Source organism: Tympanuchus pallidicinctus, unplaced genomic scaffold (assembly GCF_026119805.1).
Source record: "Tympanuchus pallidicinctus isolate F22 unplaced genomic scaffold, pur_lepc_1.0 scaffold15, whole genome shotgun sequence".
Classification (NCBI taxonomy): domain Eukaryota; kingdom Metazoa; phylum Chordata; class Aves; order Galliformes; family Phasianidae; genus Tympanuchus; species Tympanuchus pallidicinctus.
Genome location: NW_026294669.1, coordinates 30080727 through 30099985, shown reverse-complemented (window position 1 = coordinate 30099985; position 19259 = coordinate 30080727). Strand labels below are relative to the sequence as shown.

Genomic DNA, 19259 nt, shown 5'->3' with positions numbered 1-19259 from the left:
TATGACAAGTCTTGAGTTTCTGCCAAGTCCCAGTGCAGGCTACCTTACAACAAGATTTTGTTTGATTACAAGATGCTTGCTTTATTAAAGCACATAGTATGGATTTCATAGCACGTAACCAACATTCTTCAAGTGAATTGGAGGCTCAGAGAGTACTGAGCTGAGCAGTGTGACAAGTGCTGCTGGAGCTGATGTTCTTATAACATTTCTATTCAGAGTCCTTGTTTCCAGCTGCTTACAGCTTGACAATACCTTTGCCAAACAGACTGAACATTTCTGGATTCAAAGGTGACTTTTCTTCTGACAGTCAGGCCATAAATGTGTACTTGTGGAAATGATTCTTTTCGATGCAGAGAGCAGGAGTGTATAGCTTACAGTAGTGTTTCTACCAGTAAAATATGAGAAATTTTGAGTTTAACTCCTTAAGAATCTATTTGCTCCTTTCAAAGCATTGCATTTTGATAGTGCTGAGTGTTTCACGCATTTGAAATTCATCCTTCAATCGTTTTCAGTAAAACAGGTATTATTCTATTTGCCTTGTGGTGAAGCACAGATAACCATAGAGTGTAAAGCCTAACACCTCTCAGTGTTATGCTCACCACCAGCACAGTGAATGACTCAGAACAAACCTGAGATTTTGTTGGGTACCACTGCATTTATTATTAGACTACTTCTAATAAAAGGGATTGCTGAATGTACGAGACATCTGGTATTAACAGCAACGTCCACAACTTGCATCTCTTTGGAGTGTGAATATAATAAACTTCTTTTTCTCACACAGCAATCTGATCTTTCCTACTTATAAATTGTGTTGAATTTTGCTCACGTTCAATATGATTCAAGTGAAACTTGTTTTTCTATCAATTTATGTATGCAAATAGTCAATATTTTTATTCTAATACTACTTAATCTACACACAGTATTTCTTAGAGTGAAGTCCTTTTATAAATTCATGGCTGAGAGAAAGTTAAGAAAATTGACTGACCAAATAGTGTAAATGTGAATTATCCTGTGAACCATCTGGAACATTCTGGAACATTCTGGAACAGTCTTAGCTATGTACCTTGAAGTTGAGCTAGAAATAAGCTGGAATTTAGATATTTATAGAGAAAATGATCCTCGAGGAATTACTTTCTCTTTTATTAACAGTGTTTTGTTTCATTGCAGGAGGGGTTCAAAATGGGATTAACTCTTGAAGGCACAGTATTTTGTCTTGACCCACTAGACAGCAGATGCTGATGCCAAGAAACTAAATGTGAAATTCTTACACAGTATTTTTTAATTCTGAACATGTATTCACAAATATTATCCATGTGCCAAAATATGCTTTTTTTTCAACATGTGAACTCGTTTGAGGTTTGCTTCTGTAAAAAAAAAAAAAAAAAAAAAAGACTTAGTTCCAGTCTTTCCCTGTACAAATGTATAAAGTTGTACTTTGAAATATGAATTAAATTACACTGTTGTTTCTTTCCCTCGCACTTTGGCCCAAGTTTACTACTCTTTACTACTATTTGCCTGGAAGCGTTCTTCAGAAAGCTCACACGTACCTCTCTGCAGAGATGCAAGCATGATTTTCACGTAATGCTTTACTTGCCAGTATTTTGAAAATAAGCTTTTAAGCCATTATTTCAAGTTCCATCTGTGAAATGATTAATTGCAGTTGCGATGAAAAAGCAGAAAATATTAACCATTAATATATGCTTAAAACGTTGTTATGCCTTGTAATTAATTTCTATTACTGTGTACAGTTATTACACTGTATATCTGTTATTCGCTTATAAAATCCAGAAGATTTTTAGGTCATTAAATCATGTTTTAGGCGCTTACAAATAGTGCGTTACTTAGCATTTAATAGCGTAGGAGAGCTGCTAAATTGCAGAAATGAAGAAGTACCTACTCTCTGTTTTATTTTATAGCTGAACAGTAAAGTGTACCATTTGGAATTCATTACAAAACAAAATTCATAATGAAAATTTGAACGTAAGACTAGAATTTTGCTTCTACTGACGGAATTATGTGATGTTGTGCACAAGCAGGCACTCTTTGCAGAGGTTAATTCTGTGAGCTACTTTCAGCACCGGAGTGTTCAGTTGGGCTGTTGAGCATTGTTTTCATCGTCTCCTTTGATGTTTTGTGTCTTAATATAAGTTTGAAGCTTGCTGCAAGATTTCGGTCCCTCATGCTCACTCGTTTTTCATGTTACACAAGCAACTGCACACCAAAACTTTCAGCTGCTAATGATTTTAACGCTGACCTTTCTATGCATACTGTTCACTAACCTTCAGCACAAGCAATAAAATAATATCTGGAGCTTATCTCAGAAAAGGATTATCATTACTCTTTCAAGGCCCAAACCCCACGTTTGTTCAATCCAATCCTCTTAACAATTCTGTTATTCTCCCCTTAAAACAGAAAGATGTTGATAAAAATAAAAAAAACTAAGAGCATTTTGGATATTTTTTCCTTGTTTTCCAGAGAGGCCTTTTTGTGACACTTATGGTTTACAGTTTACACAAAAATGTATTTTTGCAATTTCATTAAAATGTGTGTATTTTTACACCCCCTTCAAAAAAGTCCTTCAAAAGTCTGCTGAGATGATGTTATTCCTTTGCTGAGTTTGACTCATGCTCATATACCCTGCTGAATTGGGATACCAATGTTCTGCATTGCATTAGTCTTCCTCTCTATAATTCTTCATTGAATATTCATATAGAGTATCATATATATTAAAAAATATATATCTATAAAATCACTAACAAATAGAATAGTATGTTTCATAAAGAAAAGTCTTTATAATTTTGTTTGTCATATAGTATTTTGGAATTTGTATAATGAGGGTGTTTAGTAGCCATAGTAATGGCCTTTTTTTAACAAATAGAATTTGTATTTTTATTGTACTTTAAAAAGCTTTACATAATAAGCGTATATTTAGTGGTCATTTATTACCGATCATAACACCAAAATAAATAATATTTGCACATTTTAAGAACTGTTTTTCGTTACTGATTTTTATGATAGTTGACTGCAAATGGCATGATTACATATTGCATAACTGGTCAATCCATACAAAAATACTTAACACAGCACGACATTTTTAATCAAAAGGTTGCGTGATCCAATTGGAAACTGTATTTCTATGTAAATTCAAATGTCTGTTTAATTTTGCCTAAAATAAATGTTTTTAAATAAATTGCATCCTGGAACACAATGTTCATTCAGTTGCATGCTCACTGGATGGGAGGGAGTGGAGGTGCATAAATGTCAGACGAGCTGCTGTGAAGAATGCTTTGGAGTCGCTTCTTATGGTGGTGTCAGTGAATACCAGACATCAACTACTGTAAAAGCACACCCCGTTTTTTGTTCTTTGTTATTGAGTTTGACCTGAACTGTAATCAGGAGAGAAGAATTTGTTCTATATGCAGCTATCTAGCATTAGTAATATTGAAACTTTGATTCCTCTTGCTTCTCTTGTCTTTCCGCAGTACTTCACGGATTTACTGGACTTTTTATATTGCTTTTTTTTCCTGTTATACTTAGCTCATAAGCATACCTGGTTAGTAAATGACCTTAATGGTTATTTAAGGAGTACAGAAGGCAACCTCTGTAGGATCCACCTGTGTTAATGGGGTGGGCTGCAGAACATGGTGTTGATGCTTCTGAGAAAACTAATCTTAAATCTTCTGTTAATTGCTTCTTTTTCAAAAACTCTCATCAAACTAATACTTCAAATCTATTTAATTTCTTGCAGAAATGGGGCTTGGACAGTTTATGGGACTGGACACTGTCAGGGATAGCAAGAAAGGGGTATGTGTAATCTGCTGTGAGTTATAATAAACACAAGCTACTCTTCTTTCTTAGAATTTGTATCAATGTCCCAACTAGTATTGGTGTTCTTTTACGGATAATGCAGTAGTAATGTGAGCTAAATTTTCAGGCTATTAGTGTAAATACGTATCTTTGAGACCAGTACAAGGAGTGTGGGTAATTGCTCTTATTTTCTCTTAGATTAAATAGGAGTTCTCGCATTGCTTAGAAGAGCTTTGTGTTCAGAAGCTCTCTGCAGTTATCTTTTAAAAGTACAGCCTGGTGGCCTGCTGATGAGAACATGAAGTGCTACGACTAACTGTGAACTTGAGTGCATCACTTAACAGAAGATGGTCAAGCCTGAAAAAGGCAGCAGTATCATCAGTAAGATTAGGAATATGGTGCGAAGGGAGTAGTGAAGAACAAATTTTTGGTGTTCTGAATTTTACCTAAAAAACAAAAATATTGAATTTGGGTGCTATCAGATTTTCTGCTTTTGTTTGAATATCTTTTCTTTTTAAAGTTTCTTTTAACTCTGCTAATACTGCTGACCATGCTGTAACATGACTTTCTGATGTGTAGTGCTGCACTTTATTTCCCCACTATACTGATACTTATTCCCTAAGCTATATTAACAGCTAGAAAATAGATTTCTCTCTTTCTATTCTTTCTCTATTCTTTCTCTTTTTCTCTTCCTATATGCTTATCGCACCACCACAAGAGCAAACATGTTGCTTAGGTCAAAATACTTCTTAAACCAACTAAGCTCATATGTAAGTTAGTGAGCATCGCTGCGGGATGCTCTTAGCTTAATCCTTTGCTTTTACTTCAGCTAGATCAGTTTGTAAGTGGCTCTCTTTTGTCTCTCCACGTGACAGATTGATCAGGTCATTCAAATTGCCAAAGATAAATCCTTCATGTGGCATAAAGAGTTGTATTTTATTTTGGCTTCCCTTTTGGAAAGAAGGAAAGGAAAAAGATGGTGCCCAAAGTCTTCTCACACTTCCAGAGGTAAGTGTGACTGTGTAATTCCAAAGGTGATTGAACTTGCCAAGATATGGAGCTGATTCTGAGACTTCATTATGATGATTATTTTTCAATTTGTGGCGTTAAGCATGGCCTCACTCTCACAGAGCAATTCTGCTTCATAAAAAGTCTGTTGTGCAAAGGAGGAGTGTGCCACTGCTTGAGAAATCTCGATCCAGAGCCTGAGTTTTCATTATATCCTGCTGGTCACTAAGTTTGTCACCTTTTGGACACTCTCTTAAGAAGTATTATTAATGACTGCAGATGAACTCTCTTTTCTTAATTTAGCACTTTTTAAGATAGCGAATGCAGATGTCACTTAAAAAATTTAGAAAAACAAAATGAAAAAGCTGAATAAGTAATCAGACATAAAAAAAAATAATCCAAGATGCCTGCAACTTGTTCTGTAAGATTTAGCAAGAAGGCAGAAAGTAAGTAAAGCTAGCAAGTAAACTTCAGCTCCTGATTACCTTCCATTTTTTTTCCTCATTCTTAAGACATATTCTTAAACAGAATGAGATGTGTTGCATTGTGAACTGGTGAAAATATGTAGCACTTCTCATCAACACAGTAGAGAACAGAATCTCTATTTTTTCTGATTATTTGATGTTGATGGGAACTTTTGTTTGAAGTAAGACCTAACATTTATAATATATGCATCATTCTTGAGACACTTTAATATTCAGTGTCAGTTCAGAGATTAAACAAACTGCACATTTCTTTATTCATCAGATCAAAACTTCTGGGAACTTAAAACATTTTCAATGGATTTCATGGACTGCATAACAATTTTATGGTAGTGCACGAAGGTTTCTGAACATATGAATATGCAATTTACCATTTGTGTTTGAGAAATATCTTGAGAGTCTAATTTATAAATAGTCTGGGCTAAAAACACCTGAAAGCTTAGTCTCAGAGTGCATTTTGGAATTCTAATTCTCATATGAATGGCAGCAACTAGAATCTGTGTTCAAGGTTTTGAGCTCAGTTTTTTTCAAACTTTCCACTATTTAGTTCAGCAAAGCTTTATCCCTTCTCATGAAGAATACAAAGGAGTAGAATAGAGAAGAAGCACAGCAGAAAGTTAAAGAGGGAAAAAATGCCTCATTGTGCAGTTTAGTAACTTAATTGATTTACTAACATCTCTTTTTCTGCCACATCAGCATTTATGGCTAACTCAGGATTACACAAGGGCCACCAGCCAGCAGGTTTGACACATTTGCAGTCCACAAGAACAGGTAGACCTATGTGAACTAAACTCCTTACTAATCTCCTTATATTAAAAGAATTTGCCCCAAACAGTATACTTAGAATAGAACCTCAAGGTTTTTCGTGTCATTTTCTTTGCAGTTTCTTGCCACCCCAGGCTTTTCTGACTGAAGAAATACTCAGAAAGTCTGCTAAACTGAGTCTTCATAATGGCTCCTTGGTGCTGTACCACGAATGGTATTTAAATAGTTCAAGTTTTATTTTATATACAGGTTGAAGGTGGTTGTATTATAGGGTTGAAGAGCAGCTCTGAGCTTCAAAGCAAAAGACCCTGAGGCAGTATTAATTTGGTGTAAGGGAGGAGCATTAAGGTAGTCTGTTAGGATGGGAATATTTCACTGAAAGCCAAGCATTATCTTGAAATCTCTACTGGTTCACTTTCCAAAATATTACTGTGCATTTTAAATGTATTTATGACACATTTTTTGTTTGGTTTCTTTATTTTTTTTCAAATAGTACTAATATTTCATAATGGAAGAGAGCTGCTATTATAATAGAACAAGATCTCCTGGTATTTTAAGACTGAGGAAGTATGTACTAATGGCCATGCTCCTTGTGTTCTTACAACCAGGCATGGGTTATGATACTATGAAGAATCCAGAACAGTTCTTAATTTCACAGTGACTTCAAGTGACTTCAGTTGTAATTTGTGGCAGTTAAGTGTGAGGTGCACATAAAGAAAAAAAAAAAAAAAAAAAGAGTTTTATGAGATGAATGGGAATTAATGAGAATTATTTCTCTGTTTATGTTTAGCTATGGCCTGTTCCCAAGTTAAGCAACATTTATGTAGCATTAATTGTGGATCAGACGTATTGCTTCTGAAAAGCCAAAACAAGCGTCTCTTGCTGTTTGAAGGTTATCAAAAGCCTAATTATCAGACATTTTAAACTTCCATTTCCACATTCAGTGCCTGTTTTCTCATCTTTAATAACATTAAATGTATACTTCAGAGTGTTTAAGGATTGTTAGGATTTACTGTTTTAGTAGTACCTATAGATTGCCATAATATTGAATGCAAACAGTAAGAAGGTTAGTCAAAGCTGTGATCTTGTGCCATCAAAATTGAATGTTGTCGTGACATCACAAGGATTGATGCATAACACTGAAATAATCAAACCAACTATACCATTTTATTATTTAATAGACCTTCAAAGACGTAGGTATTTTGTAAGAACTAAGTGTTATTAAAAAGAAGTACATGACTGGAGCTCACTAAGTAAACAAGATAAATTACCTCTTGGCACTACAATAAATAAATCAGTAAGATCAGTAAAGCTACATGAGTTGTACGGCCAAAATTAATTGACATTAATTTAGGAAACAGATTTCTTAGGACCACAGATGTAGTCTCTCACAGACCTCCCTGGTTGAATGCCAAGGAGTTGAATGCTAAAGAGGAAAAAAATCCCAAGCAATATTCTAAGGGATACCTGACTATGATCCAACATATTGCTGCAGATAAGTTTACATTAAGGTTGAGCTAGAAACACGGTCATTCCAAGCAGTAATGCAGACTGCATATTGAGGCAGTTCAGCCATTTTTAAAAGGCATTCTCCACTGAAAAAGTGTAAAAGAAGGTTATCAGTATTACAACTTCAGTCTGATTTTTAACACACGCATGTGGGGATCATCCCGATTCTTGATGTGTTTGTAAGCACTTCATGGTCACAAAAGACACTGGAAAACAATGAGAAAGGACAAGCAAAATGAGAAAGCTTCATACAGGTAAACTATCAACAGGAAAACCTGATTTGCGTGACAACAGATACTCCAGCAGACACTCATATGATGTTTGACTGGTCTGAAAAGGTGATAAATTTTGGAGCACTTTTTCAACTCAAAGATGATTCAGCAAATGCTTCTGAGCAGTATTTATCATGTACTTAAACACTGCTATGCCACTGTGTTTTATTTTGATTTTATTTTTCAGTGAAAAAAACAAACTGTGGACAAACTGTTTACAGTACCTAAGGTAACATTTTCTTATTGATTCATCCACCTGAGAGTAGAAAAGCCAACTTCTGTTGCTGTACCCACTGCATGGTGCAGAATGCAGGTAGTAGTGCACAAGTGAGCTTACCAATACATTTCTACAGAGGCTGATGCCTTCAAATACCCCTGAGTTAGGAGGAGAGTTTGAGAAGGTTAAACATGAATGTGCTTCATACACTGCAACTTGTAGACAAGGATAGGGATGATCAGAGCTAGCACTGTATGAAATGTCAGATCATTCCAAATCAGGATTTCAAGCACAGTACGTGTACAACTGCAGGCAGATGCTGAAGGCACTGCAGATATAACCCCCCTCTGACTTGTTATAAAGCAGAGAACAATCAAAATTCCCTTTTTTCTCAGTTCCTGGAAAGCACTACTTTAGATACATTCCTGCAGAATTTAGGTTAATTGGGAATACATTCTGACTTATACGTAAGTAAAAAGCAAAAAGCTAAGAAAAGAGAGAGTCTAGTGGCATCCATGAAATATGCCTTCTGTTCCATAAATGCAAATTGTTGAAAATTGAACAGTTCTGTGTGCATAGGACATTCTAGCTTCTATGTTTCTTTTTATTTATTTTTCCCACAATTCTGTTGTTCTTAGAGAACTTTCTGAGAATGTGTGAAGTATGCAGACTGTATATTTCAACTTTAAGACTACAAATAATGGCAAACACCTTTCTTTCTTAAAACCTAAAACCTAGACTTCTTCCTAAGGATCACAAGTTGCACACGGGTGTCTCTGAGGGTTAGCAAGCCTACCAAAGGAAGTTGGAAGGAAATACTGTGGTTGGCCCCAAGAACTGTGTTGACTTCAAGGGATGATAAATCAGTTTGTAATCTACAGCTCCGTGTGTTCTTGTAGTTGTGCTTTTTTTCCACACCATATGAAACAGCATCAGCCAACTTGAGCTTTCCCTGAGACTGCTCCAGTATTACATGCTTGGATGGTAGTCCTTGCACCAGCGCTCCAGAAGAACACAATTTTAAGCACAAACAAATGAAGAGTTTTAACCCAATTAGGTGCAAGCATACAGAGAATCAAGTTGTGTATGTACTGAGAGCTATGGAAAGACAGGGACAAGTCCAATTTTTTGAAGTTTTCCAAACTCCTTGAAGAGCCTTGCTCACCTTTTTTTCTGATGCAAGATACCAGAGACAGGTAACTCACAGTGCCAAGACCACCTGTGCAGTTTGATTACAATTTGATGCAGGCACTTCTGTATCTGTACAGTTTGTTTATGTTTTGGATTTGGCATGAATTCATAGAAAGTCTTTTTCTTTCTTTCTTTTCTGCAGTGTGTGCTTACTTTGCTGTAGTGCTCCTCTATTAGTTATTTCTCAGTTTCTTTACACTTGCCATTATGGTAGGATAAAGGCAGAAAAATGTTCCTGCCCCTTTTTGTATGCCTTTGTGTCACTAGGTTGTACACCATTCCTTTATTGTCACATGTATCTACATAAATAATTGTGAAGAAATACATGTAAACTATTTTTATATCATTCCACCACTATGGCCTTTATCCCTTTGAACTAAAAAAAATAAAAATAAAAAAACACAATTTTAGGATAAAGTCATAAGAGATGTTTTACATTAGTACCAAATTCAGTCATACACAGGAGTTTCCCAGATTCCAGGTGTGCATGCTGTTGAGGAGACTCACCCCAGGCTACTGATCCCACAAGGCCACCAGCTTCTGCGAGGTGGTACAAACTGGAGATCGATGTCTCTACAAGAATTCATCAGACCCAAACATGCAGGAAGGGTTGTGTAGCCTGAACTTCAAAGAGGTTCTCTTTGATGTTTCAGCTCTTAATTCCTTCTTACCCTGTCAGTTCTCCACTTCCTCACCTCAGCGGTCCCTGTATGGCACCAGAATCATATCTCAAGTCTGGTCTCTTGACTAGGTTATGCAGAACTTTCCTTTCTTCGCTTGAAATCCTTTATTGAACATCATTTGATATGCCTGAATTTTACTTTTTTTTTCCTCAACAAGCTTGAATTGTGGAGCATCAGTCTATACTGTGAGGGAAATAAGGGTTCCAAACACCACTGCTGTAGGACCCATTTGAAGAGTAAGTATGCAAACCTCACGAAAGACAGACTAGACAATTCTTGTGAATCAGTCCCAGCCTCCCCTTAAAGGCTGTCTGGAACTCCTTTCTTTGCATGGCTGCCACCGTGGTCCTCAGCAATTCATTTGGTGAGATGCTGTCTGAGGCCAAGCCAAATGTACTCTTGATTCTCACAGCCCTCTCTCAAGATCAGTCTGTGGCTGTGGTAGATTAAATGCACATGGAAAAGTGAATAGCTGCCTCACAGTTTTGGCAGGCCTGACTGCTCCAAGTCTGCCACCCACGCTTTTCTCCATTACCAATATTCAGTTAGCATTTTAATCCTCTTTTGTATCTCTGAAGGCTTGTGTGTTATTTGTTAGAAATCCCCCCCAAAAAGGAACAAAAGGCATCTTCCAGACATGTGCATTAACTCAGGAAGAGGTTGTGAAGCTTCCAACTTTATCTCCACCACCAATGGATGGATCAACTCTCAGTGAGCTGTTGCCATGCTTTACTCTCTGGGAGTTCTGGGAACTTCAGCGCACAATCAGGACCCTGTGTGAGGGATTTTCTTGAAGAAGCATGTCAAAAATGGTGGAAAGGCAGGCTCATTGATGGCTCTTGTGGTCAGTATCCTCCCACAAACATCTTTTCTCTTGTTCTGTATTTGATATAAATACATTTTCTTTTGAGTCTGTGCCAGTGTGGCCAGAGACCTTCCTGGCTTTTGCTGTGGGTGAAATACTTTTTGGTCAGAGATGGATGCAGTGGAGAAAATGCAAGTGTGAGCAGCAGACAAGCCACTGGAAAACATAGGGTATATACATTTGGCCTGACAAGGCTTTTTTTGGGCAGTACAGATTGTGACAGCTTTGTCAGTTTCCTCCAGAAGCTGCTGCTGGAGTTGGTGTCTGAACAGTTTGGCTGAGCAAAGCAGCACAAGCCACGAAGGCTCGTTTAGGTTGGGGTAAAAAATGAAGAGCTTCTAAGAGTATCTGTACATATTTAATCAAATATTGAATGAACAGAGAAATACACAACATGTATTTGTATAGGAGAGACCTACTGCAGTGCAGAGTAGTGAGTCAAAATTTAACAATATTTTTTTCTATAATCCTCAGTGCAGTCTTTAGCCAGTTCTCCTCCCTTCGGCTTATTATCAAAATGAGCAGATTATGCAGTATTATGGGCTTAATATATTTTTAAAAATCTATGGTAACATACGTTACAGTGGAAATAGGAAGATATGTTTATTTCATGTGCAAAAAAAGTAAAGATTTGACTAATAAATGATATTATCCCAAATACTGCATTTCTTAATCTGTAAAATATTGCACTTAGAACAAAGTAATAAATGTATGTAGATCAACATGGAGACAGCAAAAAAAAAACAAAACAAAAAAACAACCAAGTCACTGAAGCAACAGAGGGCTTTCTAGGTGCTTTTTCTGCCGAACTAAATTGTTTTGTTCTCCCAATGGATGTTTTAGCTGTTATTAGCAGCACATGCCCTAGAAAATCTTGACTAAAATTAACTTCATTAATAATGCTAGGCAGCGATGTTTTTGTATATTATGTTTTCATAACCAGGGAGCTTTTTCTACTACTCATTATTCTCATTATATCTTATCTGTTAGTAAAGCCTTAAGTGTTGTCACCAGTAACCTGACTTACAGTTTTGTGACCACAAGCTGAACACTGCCACGAAAATGTTACTTCTTTTGTTTTGTCCCTGATCTGAAGTGATATCATGTTTCTGTTCTTTCTGGAAAAACTCAAACCAAGCTCAACTCTGTGGTTTTGATCTAAGTCTGAACGTGCAGAGTGCAAATCTGAGACTGACCTGTTAGGAAAACCATGACAACCATCCAATTCCTTGTAGTTACCAAAATCTGAAGTACTTTTTGTCACTGGCCTAGACTCACTGCTGCTGTCACAGCAAGGGACTCAAGTCAGTCCCATTTACATCTCCCTGGCTATGTACTCCTTCAGCAAGGAGTAAGGAACGAGCTCCCCAGTTTGAATTGCTATGGTTCAGCTCGGCTGCTGTATGCACCTCAGGCTGGCCCAGGACATAGCAGTTCTGTGTCATCTACACTTTCTAAAAGTGCAGAGTTTGTTTTTTGTTTTTTGGTTTTTTAATTAATTAATTTTAAAAGATTAAGTACTAGCAGTAAGACTAGGAGTGAGACCCTTCTGAAGGAAGGATGGAAACTGAAGGTTGTTTGCTTTACACGGAGGGAGGATAGGAAGAGTTAGAAAATAGGAAGAGAAGAGTGAGAGAAGGCAGCTAGGACAGAGCTCAGGAAAAAGCACCACTGTACTCCTCTATATTTCTCTCTGAAACTGTAGCCAAGATAATTTAAAACACTTTGCTACAAAGCAAGAGATTTAAAACTTAGCATCTGATTATATTATGCTGTTTTTGTGCTTCATGGCATTAGCTTGTGTAGACTTGACAGGAATCAATAAGAAATACCTCCTGTAAGAAGAAGCCAGTATATTTCTGTGATTCTTTCAGCTATCAAGAAATGCATATGTGCTACTTTGTGCTACCACTTTAAACTGCAGGTATAACATCAGTTTTGTATGAACATAGATATGTGAGTGGCAGCTTAATCTCACACTGAAAATCTGTGGCAGGCTCAGTAGCAGGCTGCACAATTGCAAATGATAGCATAGAAAGAAGGGGCAAGAATAAGGCTATCTAAGCCCTAACCACCACAAGAATCTTCATCTCAGCTGTTTCTGTTTATTACTTTGGCTGTATCATTCATCTAATTTCGTTGCTGCCCCTCTCTTTAATGAAGTATATCACACAGCTGTAATTTTAAACAATTACATGGGAGACATATTTGTAGAAGCACAATCGAGGCAGGAGCCTGCAATGTTCATAGCAGCCTTTCAAAATGATTGCCTGGTGAAGTGCTGACCACAGCGTGGTCGATATAGTTTCTATCACATGCAGATGGCTCTCTGTGATTTTCTTTGCTGTAACAGCAATACATGTCCAGGTGACACTGATCCAAATTACAGCTGATCCAAATTACAAGAATTAGCAAACGAAAACCCTTACTAATGTATTATTAGACTTTTTCTTTTGAGAGATTTGTTGATTTTGGTTATATTGAATCCCTGGGGAAAATTCAACATGTTTTTTTCTTGAAGCATTTCACATCTAAAATTAATATTGCCAGAGATTATTGCATTATCTGGATTCATCTGCTATTTCCATCTGTTAATAAAAAGTGCAACCACATGCTTTTGTTCTTGTTGATTGACATGATTTGCCTTGAAAATATTCTATTTGCAAGAGTCGTTGCATTAAAAACCTGAGACTTTTGAAAATCAAATGTCATTGAAACTGGATTAAAGGATGCTCAGTAGGTGTAACTTTGCTTGGATATCTCCACTTGCATGCAAACTCATTTTTGAACATTGTTTTCTCAGAACCTAGTGGGAGATCAGTACCCAAATTCCATAGAAATGCAGTAGAAAATAACAGCTGACGCAACTTGCTATTAGTGTAGATAGTAGCAGTGGTGAGACAGAAAGGCAATTCAGAGGAATATCAAGAAGGAACAGAGCTTCTAGATGCTTTAAGTCACTTGAACTCCATCAGTCCTGAGCTGATCCCTGGGTTTAACTTCACTGACTCAAAGATGCCATTGTGCTCAGTCTTTTCCTTCAGCACGCTGTGCAGCAAAATTATCCCCTATCTCATCTATTTCTTGCTGCAAATACACATCCCGTGCCACGCTTTCTGATGAAGTCTTTGCAATTAAGCTTTTTTTACCAGGTTCCCTGTGGTATACTGCACAAGGAAAGCATCCAACTGAGCTGTGAATATCTCCAGAGAAAGGTACTTCACACTCTCTCTGGCCAGCCTGTTCCACTGCTCTGTCATCCTCAAAGTAATGAGGTTTTTCCTCATTCCAGATGGAACTTCCTGTGTTCCCATTTGTACTCATTGCCCTTTGTCCTATCACTAAGTACTACCGAAAACAGTGGCCCAATCCACCTGCCATTTAGAATATATGTAACTGTTGATAAGATTCCTACCTCAGGCTTTTATTCTCCAGGCTGAACAGCATCAGTATGGGAGATGCTTCAGGTCCTTAGTCATCTTTGTGGCCTTCTGCTGAACTCTCTTCAGTAGTTCCCTGTCTTTCTTGAAGTGAAGATTCTGGAACTGGACACGATACAATTATTTCTGAAATTCTGTTTGTGAAAATCATTAAGCTAATTCATTATCAAAGCAATGATTATCCTCCAAAAATGGGACATTCTTGATCAGTAAATGAATAAAGCCCAAAAGAACATTTTTATTCTTTTTGTACAACTGTACCTTTTTTAGACATGTGTCTGTGTTGATATTGGGTTTGTGCATGTGTAGGTATGAAGCAATGATGCTCAGTTAGAAATGTAACACTAACAAAACTCTAGAACATGAACTTGCTCAGACTGCTAGGCTCAAGATGGGTAGTGATAGTAAGAATAAAAAAATCTTGTAGGAAAACAGAAAAATCCCACTGAAGACTTAAATTTCTGGAAATGTATGTAGCAGATAGTCCAAACAGGTTTGAGACAGCTTTATATGAGTTCCATTGGCCAATGAGAAAGAGTGCTATCAGAAGTTGCCTGTACTTTTATTTCTGGTCCAGAGGCTGTCAAAGTAGTTTTCAGATCATCTGATTTCAGAAGAAAAGGGAAGTTATGAAATGCAGTCAAAACTCTGAATATTACCCCAAAAGAGAGTGCTGAAAAATCTAATAAAAGGCTGCTGAAAATCTAATACAAGGCAGGACTTGGACACAGGACAAAATTTTGTCAGAGATTACTGTAGGATGAGAACAAGTTTTGATAAAATAACTAAAGGCTGGCCAGTCAGTCAAGCTCAGGTGGAAAGTGTAAAAAACAGATTATCTTCCAACATTCTGGAGTTGCAAGTGCCAGAAGAGTGTTCAGTGCATAGGATGACATGAGCAGTTAGTGTAGAAAAGATGACAGGATTGCAAGTGAAGCAAGACTTTGAGATCTGTCTGCATCCTTATTTAAAGCAAACATACCAAAAAGAAAAAAGAGGGAAAAAAAATCAAAAAATAAGCTTTGCGACAATTATGAAAATTTCAGGTTAAATATAAATATATCATAGAATCACGGAATCACCAAGGTTGGAAAAGACCTCCAAGATCATGCAGTCCAACCACTCACCCACCACCACCATTTCCCCACCCAACCACATCCCTTAGTACCACATTGAAACATTTAAATATTTGATGTCTGATGAAGCACTGTTTCCAGGTTTGTGGCAAAAATGCACTGATGTAAAGAATGAGAAACCACATACTTCAGTGGTATACAAAAAATAGAAGCCTGCCTAAACTCCAACAGAGTAATTGCTGGTCCTCCTGTGAAGGATAACAGCTAGCAAAGTGGATTGAATTTGTCAGAGTAGCATGGTCAATAGAGAACAGTATTAGTTCTTAGCAGCTCTAGATGGAATCTTTGCTATTCTAAGAAAAATAGATTTTAATTTACATTTAAGAGTCATTTAAGGATTGGGATATATAATAGATGATTGATATTGGCCCCAAATAAACAGCAAACATCAGGTAAATTGTTAAGGTTTTTGCACGTGTCAAAGATTGTAAAATGTCTCAAAGGAGACCATGTCAGTAACACAGAAAAATCAGCTCCATGGAATCAGTACAGATAAGGCCAGATTAGGCCAGGGACAAAAACAGATACTTGTCTTAATCGCAGGCAGTAAATCTGTGAATTGTTTAATCAACTCCAGTTTTGTTAGATGAGATGTATTCTAAGCAAGTGCATGGCAACTGACAATAGTGTATAGTGTACACCTGAGAACTTGCTGGGTTTTTTTCTATAGAGTGATTATGGAGTCACTGAGGTCGTAAACCTGTGATCCCCAGGGACTGAAGCAAGAGAAACAGGTCAAGAGAAAAACACAAGAAACTGAGTCCAGGAGCTTTTTAAATGAACGTTTCAGTCCAGCAGAAAGCAGTGATGAGGAGTAGCTGTACCGTATTTTGAATGATATACTTTCTTCTCAGTTCTAATTTTGTCATTCATGAAGCATATTGCTTTGTCTTCTCCTCTCTTTGCTTCATGTCCTTTAGTGCTCTCAGTTCCCTGTCCCCTTCCATGGGTTACCCTTTTCCCATGTGTCCTTGTTCCCACCTTCCTTCTCTCTCCTCTCCTATGCTATCTTCATTTCAGGTATCACTCATTTCCCCAAAGCCTTCAGCTCTGAACCAGTAGCAGCTCAGTGTTCTTGGGCTTTGCCATGGTGACTTTTTAATCCCACAGATCCCTTTCAAATAGGACAGAGAAGGGGGATATACTAGTTAGGCCATTGTTCTTCTTTTCTTCCTGGGAAGAAAAATTGTGCATTTATCCATAATGGTGCGTAAAGTTCTTGGATAGAGTGCAAAAGCAAGCAGCTTAATGATTTCCTTAGCCAAGTAAGTCTTGGATCATTTTTCTGGATATGACCAGTTGATGCATTGCACATCCCTCTGTCCAAATGGAAAACAGCTCATTCTCTGGACAGATTTGAAGCTGATTCAAATTGTCAGAGTGCTGTTTTATTCAACTGAGTTTTGAACAAGGTCTAGCTATATATGTAGAACATAGTGTCTCTCTATTCTGTTTCCTGCTATCAACACATATCTGTGCAGATTTGGTATGATTAAAAAGAATGTCATCTTTAATTTTGTCGCTCTTACTATCTTTATTTTGGCAGTTCCTTATTGAGAATTTAACATTTTAAAAATTAATTCAAATATTATTTAGGAATAATATTTAAAGCTCATATACTTGATTAATACAAAGCCCTTTGGAAATTCAGTTCTCAGAATTTTGAAACAAGTGGTCTCTGAAACGAGGGAGGAAAAAGAAAGGAATATAATTTTTATCTTGTTGAAATGAACTCAATGTTCAGATAGTTTGCTTAACCAAAATCTAGATAATGTGTTATACGGGGCTTAGAAGAGGTGGAGCCATTAGAGTAACTGCTTGCTGGAGCATCCGAACTTGAAAATGTTGTGCAGTTTCCTTCTCCTTCTCAGGGAGGTGCTGGTGCCTCAGAGAAGTATCGGACAGAATTACACTATATTGTCAGGAGGCCATTCTATCCCTGTAATTTATGTGTGATACCTTTCATTCCTTTTAAATACACAGCAACCCTTAATATTCCATAAGAAGAGGATCTGCTTTTTGTAACAGAGGTGTATGCATTTCCAGTGCTTCTTTTCTATTTCAGTCCATAGTTGCTCCTTCACTGCTTCAAAATCAGCAGTTGACCACATGGTAAGATGCCAGTTGCTGATGAAGAAGGAGGCCACAAGGCTTAGGCAAGGTTTTAAATGACAGACACAGTTCTCTCTTTATATGCATTTTTAAAGCTTGAGATTAGCTGCAGATAATTTTTTACATCCAAATGGATGAGTTCTAAACTGCAGTGAGTGAAAACTAAAATCCTTGGAACAACATCTCCTTGTACTTGCTGCTAAAGATGATTATAGGCTAACTTGCATTTTCCATAAAATTTGAGCATGTTTCCTGGCCACAGAAGCTAGACACGAAAATAAAAAGTAAAAAATCCTGTTTTACTGACTGCAGCTCAGTTTTTTCTTTCACTGCAGGATGGTTCACACAAAATAAAAGCAGTGTGTATCTTTTCACGTGCAAAAAATTATCATTATATTGCCAAGAGACTCAATATGCCCTGGAGAGAAATGAAGTTAGGAAAAGCTGTCAGCCTACCTTCTTTACCATTTACCATGGGAAAGCCATTGATAACAATCTAATTTTGCTGCTTTCCAGTCAGAGAATCAAAGCCTATATCCTCATATTCATTTCAGCTAAGGTCCCTGTTATAGCCTACCTATGAAAAAAGCCATAGAACAGACATGTGGATTCTGTTGTTTGTGTCAGTATTTTGCTTAAAGGTCATTACACGAGCTGGCACCAACTTCTTGGCTTTCTAGTCTCGGAGAACTGTGGTGGCCATCTGTAAGATCTGAAATTTGCAGCTGGATTCAATCAGATACTATTGGAATAAACGTTGGAAAAAGAGTGGCTAATGCCAAGCTGTCTGTCACTGTCAATTTAGCTCTGCTTTAAACTTACAAATGTTTTTGTGAACTGTTGGGAAACAATAGTAAAATCAAACGTCTTATTAAGCAATGCATGTTTCATCCTAATGAATGTATCGCATATGAGATAAAGGATGAAGCATAATTAGTTACATGCCTGACAGCAGAGATTGCCTGGACCACTCTGGCCTGTCCTTTCACTGTAACTCTTAGAAGAAAGTGTTTGCTTTACATAAAAAGGGCGAGGTCATCAGGAGCTTGTCCAAACCAAACTGGCCAAACAAACTGAATTACGACAGTGGTGTCATGCAGATAGCAACTCACTGTAAGCTGCCCTTATGTAAGGCCATTAGACATGAGAAAGTTTCTAATTAGTTCTGCAAGGCAGATAGGGGACATGGAGTCGTAATCAAGTGCCTTTTGACAATTCAGGCTTAAATCAGTTCTCGACTTTGAGAGAAAAATAGCGTATAGGTAATAAATTTTATAAGCAATTTGGCTCAAGACTAATGAAATAGGAAGCTGCAAGATTGCAGTCAATCCTAAATCATTCAACAGTAATTTTTATCTATTGACTTCATAGCCTTATGTTTAGACACAACAAGGTTTTTTGGCTTTCTGATGGCTTTCTTATAGTTAAAGCAGAAACAATCAGTTATAATTTAAAACTATAAACTAGTAAATGTCATCAAAGAAAACAAATGAGCAAGATGGATTTGCTTAATATAAAAACTGGTGTATCCTTTAAGTTGCAAACCCTATTTCAAATAGGGGAAAAAACCAGAAGATTAACAAACATTTACTTTTAATAGGTGCTTATATAACATAGTACAGTTTTAAAGAGCTGTTACTAACAAAACAGAATTAGCGAGCTTCAACTATAGTGATGTTAAAATATAATTCAGAAATGCATCATTATATTTGTTTGTCCTATTACTGGAGCATCCTATACTCATTTTGCAACCACCACAAAACACTTCCTTT

The 19259-nt window shown here is 37.0% G+C and overlaps 1 protein-coding gene across 12 annotated transcripts in view; it reads left to right on the top strand.

Annotated features, from left to right (window-relative positions):
* The window catches only part of GULP1 (GULP PTB domain containing engulfment adaptor 1), a 277838-nt gene that overhangs the window by 143353 nt on the left and 115226 nt on the right, over nucleotides 1-19259 (top strand). For 9 of the 12 annotated variants that reach the window (XR_008204949.1, XM_052676483.1, XM_052676484.1 and 6 more), the window contains 2 exons: nucleotides 3749-3804; nucleotides 4683-4815. Coding sequence is in view for 11 of the 12 variants with exons in the window: in XM_052676483.1 (XP_052532443.1) it covers nucleotides 3749-3804; nucleotides 4683-4815 (189 nt within the window). In the remaining variant the exon portion in view is untranslated. Of the gene's footprint in view, nucleotides 1-1167; nucleotides 3191-3748; nucleotides 3805-4682; nucleotides 4816-5993; nucleotides 6069-6180; nucleotides 6783-19259 lie in introns of those variants that run through there. The other 3 variants (XM_052676492.1, XM_052676489.1, XM_052676488.1) reach the window with 2 other exon arrangements.